We start from the raw sequence: 12,441 nt of genomic DNA on the forward strand, positions 1-12,441 counted from the left end.
CTTCTCCTGGTGGAGGAGGCCAAAGGACCTTGTTTTTACTTCCATGAGCTTTGTTTCCAAATCATATTGCTCTCAGCTTCCCAAAGACTGGTCCCCTTGAAGAGGCCCAGGCCACAGGTTCTCATTAATAGCCACAGGAAGGTTCGCTGGCCTGTGCCTGTCTTCAGGCTTAACTCCCAGGAAGCTGCCTCACCCTTGGCCGGCCTCTGCTTCCTGCCCCATCCCCGACTCCTCAGCAGGCCTCCCTGCCACTCTGTGGGCCTCACCTGTTGGTACTGGGAACTTTTTCTGGGCTAGTGAAAATTTTAGATGTGTGTTCCTTGTGACTTTTAAAACTTTTTTAGTTGTGTTTTAATGCTGCAGAATAGCCCAGACATAAGAATATCTGTGGCCGAATTCTCATAACAAAACAAAACAAAACAAAAAAGATTTAAAAACGTTATGGTACATTTAGACAATGGAAATTGAGCCTCTGTTGAAAAAAATGCCCCCGGCAGAAAGGAAAATATACATTCCCACAAAGACTTGCCCAGGAATGTTCATGGCATTATTCATAATAGCCAAAAGGTAGAAACAATCCAAATGTCCATCAGCTGGTTAGTGGATAATCAAAATATGGCACATCCATGTGATGGAATGCTTCTCAGTAAAAAAAATACATGCTATGACATGGTTGAACTTCAAGAATACTACGCTAAGCAAAAGAACTTGATGCAAATGATCACATACTGTATGACTGGTAAATGAAATGCCCACAACAAGCAGATTCATAGAAGCAAATGGGCCCAAGGTATCTTTTAGGGGTGATGGAAATGTTCTAAAACCGGACTGTGGGGATGGCTGTGCAACTCTATGAATTTACTAGAGATCATTGAGTTGTGCACTTAAAAGGGGTGAAAAAGAGGAAAAAAAGGTCAGTAATAAGCATTCTAGCAAATGCTCGGGCTACAGCCAGACTCTAACTGAAGACACTCAAGCCCAAGTAGGTCTGTAAAGGAGGGTGATGCGAGAAAGAAAAAAACTGCTTAAAAAGCACCTGTTATATTTTAGAGAGATGTGGATTTAACAATTTTTGCTCTGAATCAGCATTAAATCATTACTATATCTGTCTCCCTCAAACAAGGCTGGGTTTGTAGCATAAAAGCAGGTTCCATCCTCTTTTGAGACACCACACATGCAGTTCTAATGGCCGCCACTAGACAGTAGCACTCAGATGAGTGAAAGGGGCCGGCCGGCTGGGTTTAGGGGCCTTGAAAAGAATACAGTGCACTCTCCACATTTAAACAGGCTCTATTTCAAAAACTTTCTATTTAAAGCAACAGTATGACTATCTTCCTAAATGCCAATTATTGGCAAAAGCAGCATTTACAGAAAGAAGGAAAGAAATACCTCTGGGTGTCTCCCCCTCTTGGTCTCTGCTGTTCCTTCTGTGAGGCTGACCTCAAGACTCCCCTCCTGCTATAGGATTTCCCCTCTGCCCCTGCAGCACAGATTAGACTCCAAAGCCCACATATGGCTAACTGAATTCCTGTTCTCAAAAAAGGTTATATCTGATCAGGAAAAAAGGTTTCTGGGAGCTCTCAGCACACTCTCTGCCACAGTTCCCATTCTGGGTGAGGGCAGGTGGTAGGAAGGATGAGGTCTGGGAGCTGGAGACCAGGGTGAGCAGCTGGCCCAGCCCCCTTGCATGGTGAGGCCCAGGCAGGTTCCTTAGCTTCTCAGACCCTCTCTTGTCTCACCTGGACAATGTGGGTACTGATGCCCACCTGGCAGGGTTTTTATGAGGCTTAGATGGTGTCTGGTATGTAAAGTGCCTGGCATCCAAGAGGCCCTCTTTAAGTCTTAGTTCCTTCCTGACCTTTGCGAGAAATGTAAAAATTATTATTCATACTAATCCTATAGCTTCCAGCTCCCTTCAAATCCAAAGAGGATTCAAAGTTTTGTCCCTTCTGGATTTTAACATGTTCAAACAGATGAGAAGTGCACAGGCTTCTGCTTGGCTGCTGAATACATGAATGAATGAATGAATTTCTACAGACATCCCCTATAGCAGGCATTTAGAGCAGCATGAAATGTGAACATGTTTTCTAAGAGCCTTAGACTGAAAGGTATTAATGTTGGGGCTTAACCCTGAATTCCCAGTAATTGTACATGTATATGCTCAATTCCACCCAATTCAGGCTGAAAAAAAGTATCAAAAATATCTACCCTTGGGAATCATTCAAATTTGTGTAAGGACACTCTGAATATTTATTCTGTGTTAAATAAATGTCACACACTGCCTACTTTGAAAAAAAAAGAAAAATAGCGGAATAGCTTATGTAAATTTTGCTTGGTATTATGTGTGTTTAAATTGAGTTGAGTCAAAACTTGCTTTGGGAAATATTTAAGATTATGCCACTTCTATCAAGATAACTGGGGGCAGCCGTGAGAGTTCCCCATAGTACTGGTGGGAGCAGCCCTACCAAGTCACACCACCCCACCCCATCCCCCATCCCTTGTCTCCTGCTGTTGGACCTGAAATAGAAATTAATCCAGGCTGGACCAGATTCCTTTCTTTGGGAATTTAGGCCTGGGGCATGAAGGTATCAACAAGCCGGTTGCTGAGAGGCTCAACTCAGGGACTGAGGTTTCCATCCTGACAGCCCTGATGGACCCTAAATGTCCAAAGACTGACAGGCAGAGAGGCGGGTCTGCTGAGAGAGGAGGAAGCAGCCATGTATTGTGAGAGGCCAGAGACTGCGTAGCCCACAGAGAGCTACACTGTCTCAGGGGACAACACCCCCTTGGAAAATGGCATGAATGGCGCCCTCTGGGGCTGTGCTGTACTGTGGCCCCACTAGAGAAAAGAGTTGCCTGGCTTCCAATACCATCTGGTCCCTAGCTCTATTTCCTTTTCCTGGCTTTTGGGAGCTTCCCCTGTAATATTTACAAATTCTCTTTTCCTTGGGCTCCTCTGAGTGGGTTTTGTTTAAAGCAATGATCCCTGACCCAGGCAGTGGTGCAATACGTGAGCTGGCTGTGCGTGACTTAACCCCAGGGGCCCGCTCGCATGCTCTCTAAGAGAGCAGTACCACCTTGAGCGCAGACTGCAGGAGAGGGCACGGGACCGGGAGCCTGGGGCTCTGGGCCAGTGCTTTCTTGAGCATGTCCTTTTCACCTGCTGGTCCCCATCTGTACGTAAGCCCCATCCAGCTTCTTGAGAGGGTTCAAAGAGACTGAGAGGTGCCCTGGGAGGTAGGGCTGTGTGGCTCACCTGTTCAGGCCCTGGCAGTAGCCGATGGTGGGGTTCTGCCAGGAGAAGGCCAGCAGTACCCGGCGGAGCTTGTCAGGGAAGCTGGAGGTGGGACAGGTGAAATGCTTGTTGTTGGGGAAGGTCCGGTTCAGATCCAGCTCGATCTGCCGGGCGGCGGGGTGCTTGCAGGCCTGGCTCCGGCTCAGCAGCTCCTGGTAGCGGCCGGGGGCCTGCAGGTGCTGGACGCGGAAGCGGACCAGCCACCTCCAGATGTGCGGCCGGTGCTCATGGGGCACGCCCGCCCGCAGCAGCTGCTTGAGCTCAGCTGAGGGGGCCAGCTCCCCTAGGGCTGCCCAGCGCTCCCGCAGCGGCCGCTCCACCGCCTCGTGGGCCAGCAGGTGGTGGGAGTGCACTTCCAGCGCCTGGATCTTGGCCAGCAGCTTCAGGTCTTCCACCTCGTAGTTGGGCACTGTCAGGAAGCCGTACTCATCGTACTCGCTGCCAGCAAAATCCTGTGTCAGTGGCACCCTGCAAGGCCCTTCCCCAGATAAGGGGCGGTGGGGAGAGGGTGGACCCTAGGCAGGGATCCTGCCTGGCTTCACTGCAGGTTGGCCTTGTAACTCTGGGCAGGTCACTTCCTGCTCCGAACCTCAGTCTGCTCTGTACAATGGGCATAGGAACTCCTGCTCGGCCTCATGAAGATCCAGTGAGATCCTCTGACGTAAACTGCTAGGGGCTGGACACTGCCTGGCACATGGTAAATGCTGAAAAGATATTTACTCATTCATGCTGTGCAAATATATAGCACCCTCTTATTACTCCATGCAGCCTTAGGCGCAAGGTGTCCTGTACTGCCATTCCAGAAACCCACTTCCATGGCCAGGAGGCCCAAGGGCAGACGGGGAATACAGAGAACCAATAACAAGCAGAAATAGGAAAGCTGGGGACCCGACCCAGATGGCCTTTCATTTAGTCAATGTTTATTTGCCTCTAGCACGTGCTCTGTATGTGCTATCTCATTTAATGCTCATGATCCTGCAAAGCAGGGATCTGAGCCCCTGTCTAACGGACGCTGAATATGAGGCTCAAAGGTAAAGTGATTTGTCCAGGGTCCCAAAGTGGCAAAGCCAGATGTGGCTCCAAAGCCTGGGCTCTGGCCACTGGACCACCCAACCTTTAGGGGCCTTTAACCCCAGCCACAGCCCCTCCATTATATTTAACTGTCCAAGTCCACTGTCCTCAGCAAGCTTGGCTCTGACAAACACCTCTAGGGGGCAGCCTGGGGAGGTGGGAAAAACAGAACTCTAGAGGCAGGCCCATGTCAGATGCACTAATGTGCTGTGTGGCCTTGGGCAAGGGGCTGCCTCCGCTGAGCCTGCACCGCCTCAGCTGTGAAACAGGGCTCATTCCAGCCACATGCTCATTTGTCTGAAGGCCCAAGGAGGTCAGGGATGTGACACAAGGTCAGCAGCAACTGGCAGCAGGGACCCCAGGTCCTGCAGACCCAGCCCTGCTCTGGGCTTACCTGATGGGGCTCAGCACGACGCTGTCGGCAGAGGAGTCGCCGGCTTCCCACTGCAGTGCCTCCTGGATGAGCTGCCTCAGCAGCTCTGAGCACTCACTGGCCTCGCCCCCTATGGCCTCCTGCAGCCTCCGCAGCCCCGCCAGGTACTTGCTTTCCACCTGGCAGTTCTTGGCTTGGAGGTAGGCACACTGTGGGAGGGAGGGATGGGGCTGGTCAGGCCATCTGGTTGGGCTTGGGCCAGAGGCCCTAGGCCTGAACAGCTTCAGGCAGTCCAGCCCATCTTCCAGCTGGACCCCCATCCATCCCCACCCCGGCCATTCATGTAAGGGAAGGGAGATGAGCCCCGAACCCAAGGATTTACATCAAGGCAGAAAGGTTCCAGGCAGGAGAGAACCCGTCCCAAGGCTGAAGCTGGATTCAGAAAAAGCAGGGAGAGGTGGGCAGGAGCAGCACAGGCTCTTGCATGGCCTGCAGTCCCATTCTGGTTCAGCCACTGCAGGCTGGGTAACCTACGGCAAGTTACTTAACCTCTCTGTGCCTTAATTTCTTCATCTGAACAATGGGGAAAATACAGAGTATGCCTTAGACTTCTTGTGAGACTCAGATGAGCCAATGTGTGTAAAGCTCTTCCAGGGAACTTGGCCCAGAGCAAGCTCTCTGTAGGTGGTATAACGGTATAAGCAGTTCCCAGGGGATGGACATGGAGCTCTGGACACTGCTCTCGTACCTTCTGCTGCCATCATGTGGGCTCTTTCCATTCCTCCAACACACCACCTCTCTCTACCTCGTGGGACACACACTGCATTCTCCCCATCTGCCTACCCCCTCCTCCTGCCTTGAACTTTTGTGTTTCTATTTACACAAGCTGGGTGGTGCTGGGGAAGTCAGGTAACCTCTCCGGGCCCTGTTTTCTGTCTTTGTAAGATAGGGACAGTAAAAATCTGTCTCGTAGCATTACCATGACCTTGGGGCCAGCTGGCTCCTGTCTCATCCTGGTGTGGCAGAGTGGGAGTCTCTAGGCCAAGGCTGCCATCCTGTGGCACCCCTGCCCAGTCACCATCACTAACCCTGAGCCATCCTGTGAGCCTGTCTCCTACCTGTCCCACCTGGCTCCCACCCCTGCTTCCCTCTAAAGCCAGAGCCACTTCCTGAGGCCCCCACCAGTTCGCTTCTATGGGATTTCTGCTGCAGACTCCCAAGTCTCCCTACTTCCAGGCCCACCTCCTCAAGTCCACCCTCCACCGAGCACCCACAGCAGTCTCCTCAAAACACTCATCTAACTGAGGCCCTCCCACTCAAAATCCTTTAACAACTCGCAGTTTCCTCAGAGTACACTCCATACTCCTCACCCTTTTATTAAAATATAACGTCTTTGTCTCTTATCACTTTTTAAAAAATTTGAAGTCTTTTTTGTCTAATATTAGTACAGCTACCCTGCTTTCTTTTGGTTACCATTTGCATAGAATATCCTTGTCTTTCCTTACACATTCAATCTATTTCGGTCTTTGGATCTAAAATCAACCTCTGGTAGACAGTATATAGTTGGATTATGCATTTTTATCCATTTTTCCCAATCTCTGTTTTTTGACTGGTGACTTTAATCTATTTACATTTTTCCCCCCTAACAGAGGCACTAGGGATTGAACCCAGGACCTCATGAATGCCAGAATGGGCCCTCCAACTGAGTTATACTCCCCACCCATAATCTATTTACATTTAAAGTAATTACTGACAAGGGGGAACTTATTTCTGTCATTTTGCTGTCATGGTTACAATAATACTAGCTTTTATAGTCACCCATGTGTTTCCCTTCATTGAGATCTGTTTCTTTATACAGCTTTGAGTTACTGTCCTTTCATTTCACCCCACAGGACTCCCCCTGAGCATTTCTTAAACAGCAGGTCTAGGGGCAACAAACCCCTTCAGATTTTATTTATCTGAAAATGCCTTAATTTCTCCCTCACTTCTGAAGGAAAGCTTTGCCAGGCATGGATTCTTGGTTGACAGGTTTTTTTCCTTTAGTGCTTTGACTCTCTCAGCCTACTGCCTTTTGGCCATCAGACTTTTTGATGAGACATCTGCTCGTCATCTTGCTGAGGGTCCCTTTGTGTGTGATGAGTCACTTCTCTCTGCTTTCAAGGTATCTCTTTGTCTTTTGCCCTTGGAAAGTCTCGATATAATGTGTCTTGGGGTGGGTCTCTTTGAGTTTATCTTACTTGAAGTCTGTTGAGCTTCTTGGATGTTTCTAGGGTCATCCCTTGGTATTTGCAAGGGATTGGTCCCAGGACTCCTCTTGGATAACAAAATCTGTGGGTGCCCAAGTCATGTATAAAATGGTGTGTTATTTGCATATAACCTACACACATCCCCCTGGATACTTTAAATCATCTCTAGATTACTTATAATACCAAATACAATGTAAATGCTATGTAAATAGTTGCCAGCATGCAACAAATTCAGTTTTGCTTTTTGGAAATTTCTGGAATTTTTTTTGAGAATATTTTCGATCCACTGTCACAAACAGTGGATATGGAGGGCCAATTGTATTCATGTTTTTTCATAAAATTTGGAAAGTTTTCAACTATTATTTCTTCAAATATTCTCTCTGCCCCTTTCACTTGCTCTTCTCCTTCTGGGACTCCCATAATATGATAGATATGTTGTTCTGCTTCATGGTGTCTCACAGGTCACCCGGGCTCTGTTCACTTTTCTTCAGTCTTTTCTCTTTCTGACTCAGTAATTCCCACTGTCCTATCTTCACATTCACTGATTCTTTCTGCCCGCTCAAATCTGCCTGTAAATCTCTCTAAGTGAATTTTTCATTTCAGTTACTATACTTTTTAGCTCCAGAATCTCTTTTGGTTTCTTTCTAGGTTCTCTCTTTCTTGATATTTTTATTTTGTTCACACACTACTTTCTTGGCTCTCCACATCTTCCTTTAGTTCTCTGAGCACCTTTAAGACAATTGTTTTAAAGTCTTTGTCTGGTAGATTTGCCATCAGGTCTTTTGCTGGGACACTTTCTGTCGATTTATTTTTACTTCCAAATGGGCCATATCTTCCTGCTTCTTTGAATGCTTTCTGATATTTTGTTGAAAACTGGACATCCGAAATCTAATAATTGGGAGTGGAATTGATTAAAGAAACCTCAGCTAAAAGAGGATTCAGGACAGGCCTGTATGGGGAGCAATGTGGGGAGGTGGAACAGTGGCTGCCTGCCTCTTCCTCTGCTCCTCCATGATCAGAAGCAGCAGTCAGCAGAGCGCAGATCCCTGGGATTTGGAAGGCCAATCATCAAAGGCACAGTCCAGAGGGAGAGGAGTAATAATGAGGAGAGTGAAAGAGTGGTGAGACGGTGAGAGGACAGGAAGGGCGGCTGGGAATAGAGCCAGGACAGGGCTCCCGCCCCTCACCTTCATCAGGAGGGCCCTCTCCTTCTCAGCCACCTTTCTCCAAATCTTTGTGACCTGGTGGATCTCGGAGTTGAGAAAGCGATTCTGGGTCCGGTATGCTTCCATGTCATCCTGGAAAAGAGAGCAAAGCGTTTATTGAGTTGGTCCTCACTCTCAAATGAGCTGCCAAAACTTACTTCCTTTAGAAATTTCTAATAATAGTAATGGAAAAGGAAATCTGAGAGAGAAAAAAGTTACTGATAACCCCCTTCTCTAATCTTGATCCCATCATGATATGGTGGAGAGAATGTTAAGAGTGCAGTTCAAATCCTGGCTCTGAATTCCTGACTGGGAAGCTTCACTGAACCACTATGACCCTCTGTTTCCTCATTTGTAAAAGGGGAAAAATACCAATACTACTCTACTCTGCAGCTGGAGACTAAGTAAGGTAACGTGTACACTGAGTGCAAGGACCAAACACAGCATTCAATTAGTGTTTGTTTTTAAATAAATATATTTTGTCATATATTTGTGATCATAGAGAACAATACTGGGTGAAAATTTTTTACTTAGTGTCACTTTATAAATACTTCTGTATGTTGTTACAGAAGCTTCCCAATGATCATTTTTAATGTCTGATGACTACTCTAGTAGGTGAACTTATCATAACTTAGATGTAATCTTTCTCCTGTTGTTTTTCTTTTGAGCCCTGGCTTGTTCTTGGTTTGTCTCTATTATGAATAATGCTGGCATGCTTATCTCTGAGCCTAGAGCTTTCCTTTCGAAAGCTGTCCAGTGGAGGGAGTAAGATCACGCCGCTGGGACGTGCAGAGAGAAGTTGGCCAAGCCCTGGGGAGGTTCAAGCAGGAGGCTGAGCCTCAGAAAAAAGCAGCCATAACCATGGATCTCAATCTGCTTAGATGAACACTGCAGAAGCAACGGACAACGCGTGCTCACAACAATACCTAGCAATTCCAGGGCATCTAGTAGCTGAAACTCAACCCCTTTCTGTTCCACCCAAGAAAATGTACTGGGCGAGTATGAGGGACTCTCGCAGGTATGACTTTGGATAGGCCCTGATTTATCGGAAATTAAAAAAAGCACACCTAGCCTGTGGCACTTCATTATCAGGGATGGGTCACTTGTGCATGGCTCACAGGTCATTCTGATCCTCTTCATTCTGGCTAAGATCCCTTCCAGCCTGGAAGCTCCAATTCATGTCCAGGTCTGCTGCATTCTGCCTAGATGGCTGACACAATGGGAAGACCACATGCTCCCAGGACTCATTAGCTGGAAAAAATGCCCCAGGCTGACTTCATCACGTGGTCTCTCACCCCTCTGCTGGGGCTTCCATGGTGTCCCCCACCCTGGCTGCCTCTGCTTTCATCTCCCTCCCTGTGCCTAGGCTGCAAGGCTGTCCTCAGGCTGAGCTTGCTCTCTGCTCTCTCCTCCCAGCTGGGACCCAGGCTGTTCTATATCCCCAGCCTGGACTTCATCCTACTCTCCAGCCATTACCCTGCCCTGGATCAAACTCCAGGCTCCTTTTGTCAGAAATGCTGCTGGGGAATGCCAGCTGCTCTTCTGAAAAAGTGCCTGCCTGTTTCCCCTCCACGACCCTCATTTCATATCCTTATGTGGAAGGGGCAGTGAGGATGCTGCAAATCCCCACGCTTGCAGCATGAGGACCCACCTCCTGTAAGCACCAGGATTTTCTAGGACCACTCCCCACTCCCACGACAGTCTTACATTTTGGTGTCTGGAGATTCAGAAAACTTAAGAACAAAGAAGCTGTGCGGGCTCCCCGCACCTTCACCCCCACCCTCCACCCCTATACTGAGCACATTATCTCATTAATCCTCCCAGCAGCCCAGAGAATAACACAGGTGAGATCTCAGAGGCCCTGAAATGATAAGTAAGTTGCCCAAGGTCACAAAGCAGAGTGAGACTGAGCCCAGGTCTGTCTGATTCTAAAGCCAAGTCCTAAACACTGCACCCCCTGCCCACTTTCCAACTCCCTCCCTGCTGGAATCTACCTGGATGACAAAGTCTAGTCCCCTCTTCAAGGGTTGTCTTTGGTAGTGTTCTGGCTGAAGGCAAGCATGCTTGTCTGACCTCGCCTACCTGGCAGCATAGCAACATCGCACCACAGACACACCTGCCCACTGCCTGGATGTAAAGCTGCCCTTCCCACTGAGCCCCGGCACAAGTCACTCACCCTTTCTGTGCCTTATCCCCTCACCCAGAGAACAAGGATGATAACAGTACCACCTCAGGGGTTGTTGGAAGGATTCCTAGTTAGCTCATCTGTGCACAAGGTGGAGAACCGTGGGTGGTGTGGGGCGCGCGCAGTGAGAGTGTCATCTCCCTCCTGACTCTCACATCTCGGATCCACTCTTCCCACTGTGCTCCTCCCACACCTGCTGAAAGGTTTCCCACTGCTGCTACCGTGAGTTCTTCCAAATGCCTGGGAAATGCAACAAGCCTCCAGGTGAGGGAGGCAAAGCGCTACCAGCTGCCTGAGTTTCTACACTAAGCGCCAGGCCCCTTCCCCCACACACATTGTTGTGTGTAATTTAACCTTGACCACAGTGCTGTGGGGGAAGTGCTCAAGTACCAGCACTCCCTCTTCACAGGTGAGGAAACAGGTTCAGAAAAGGTACATTCTCCTCAGTCACGCAGCTGGTACGGGGAGAGAGGCAGGATCCAAACCCAGGCGTGCTCAGTCCATGCTGGGACTTGAAAACGACTGCGGGCTGGTCTGAGACTGTTCTGCACCGCTCAGCTCTGCCTCCTGACAGCAGCCCTCTTCCTGTGCCCCAGGCCTAGAAGGTGCACACTGGCTCTCCAAGGCTTTGGGCATGTTGTAGAGGGCACCCTGCTTCCAGCCCAGACAGGGAGGGCAGGTGCGAGCACCCCGGGGAGCAGCCGTGGGCCTGGTGGGGGTGGCATCTGGGTGCCCCTTCCCATTCGGCTCCTTGCCCTACCTTGAGTGTTCTTCTTGGCTCAGAACTGCAGGAAGGAAAAGGAGAGATCTCAGAGAAGAGAAAAGCTACTTGACTGTCACCAGTGAAGCCAAAGAGCAAAACACAACTGCAGAGAGGGGACAGGGAAGACGGGAGTCTGCCTGCCTGCCTTCACAGGGCCCAGGGGCCCGGGAACCCTCTTCGGGAAATGCTGCATGGACTAGCCCTTGTGCTAGTGGGGAAGGCGGTGGATTGGATGTGGGGAGACCCGGGGTCTAGCTGCAATCCTGCTGCTTGTGCTGTGCGACCCTGGCCCAGTCCTTTCCCCTCTCCAAGGCTCGGCCGACGCTGCCAGCAGATGAGAGGCAGGCTAGATCTCTGAGTCTTTCTGGCTCTGATATTCAAGAGGTCAATGATTCTCACACTGACAGTTTCAACAACGAGGAGGCATTTCCCTAAAGAGAGGTGCCCTCAACCACAAGGGCAAACAGGCAATGTGAACACGCTCTGTTCCAAACATAAAGACAATGGAATTTTGATGAGTCTTCTATTTTTTTTTCTAGCTCAGACACCTAAAGGCTAAAAAATAAGGGACTCACTCTAGCACATGCAACTCTTTCTAGCACAAAACACCTGAGGTGTCAGCTGAAGGACTGATCGCTAACAACCTCCAAGGATCAGCTGTAAATGTTAAGCATGGTTGATGTGAACCGTACCCAGAGTTTCTTCATATCTGGGCTCACTGATAAATTAAACTCCTGAAAATGCAAACTCAGGGGCACACTCAGTGTCCTAGGTGCATCCGTGCTTCCAGTCAATTCTGAGGCAGTCTGGAGGCACCAGTGAGTCTACCTCTCTGACCCCCACGCTGTTCTACTGGGTCTTCAACAGTGGATTCCAGCAGGACCGACGAAGAAAGAAGACAACTTAGCAGGGCAGAGTAGGGCAGGAGAGCAAGCTGATGGAAGCGACTTTCACAGCTATGTGAGGGACTGAGAGCTTTCTAACAGCCTAGCCGCATCTGCACTTGAAAGTCTTTTTTTCATTTTGAACTCTAAAGAATCTTTGATTTTCGACTAAATAAGGGAGAAGGTTCGTAGACTGGTCATGTGGTTTTTCATGCTGAAAGAAAGGGAAGGAGTCTGGGTTTCATGTCACCTCCCCTTGTAACAGCTCTGTGAGTAGGACTGGATAGGCCAGGCTATATAAAGGTAAGATAACTTGGCCAAGATCACAGAGCTAGGAAGAGGCAGAGCCAGGATTCAAACACAGGCTGCCCGACCTCAGAGTTTGTGGAGTGGCCACTGTACCACATGGCCCACTGTTC

The 12,441-nt window shown here is 49.1% G+C and overlaps 1 protein-coding gene across 5 annotated transcripts in view; it reads right to left on the reverse strand.

Annotated features, from left to right (window-relative positions):
- TBC1D2 (TBC1 domain family member 2) overlaps positions 1-12,441 on the reverse strand; it is a 45,517-nt gene that overhangs the window by 6,773 nt on the left and 26,303 nt on the right. For all 5 annotated transcript variants that reach the window (XR_012072104.1, XR_012072105.1, XM_006204059.4 and 2 more), the window contains 3 exons: positions 8,173-8,283; positions 4,761-4,948; positions 3,257-3,733 (listed from right to left, as the gene is read on the reverse strand). Coding sequence is in view for 3 of the 5 variants with exons in the window: in XM_006204059.4 (XP_006204121.1) it covers positions 3,257-3,733; positions 4,761-4,948; positions 8,173-8,283 (776 nt within the window). In the remaining 2 variants the exon portion in view is untranslated. The remainder of the gene's footprint in view (positions 1-3,256; positions 3,734-4,760; positions 4,949-8,172; positions 8,284-12,441) is intronic.

This window comes from Vicugna pacos, chromosome 4 (assembly GCF_048564905.1).
Source record: "Vicugna pacos chromosome 4, VicPac4, whole genome shotgun sequence".
NCBI classification, from domain to species: Eukaryota; Metazoa; Chordata; class Mammalia; order Artiodactyla; family Camelidae; genus Vicugna; species Vicugna pacos.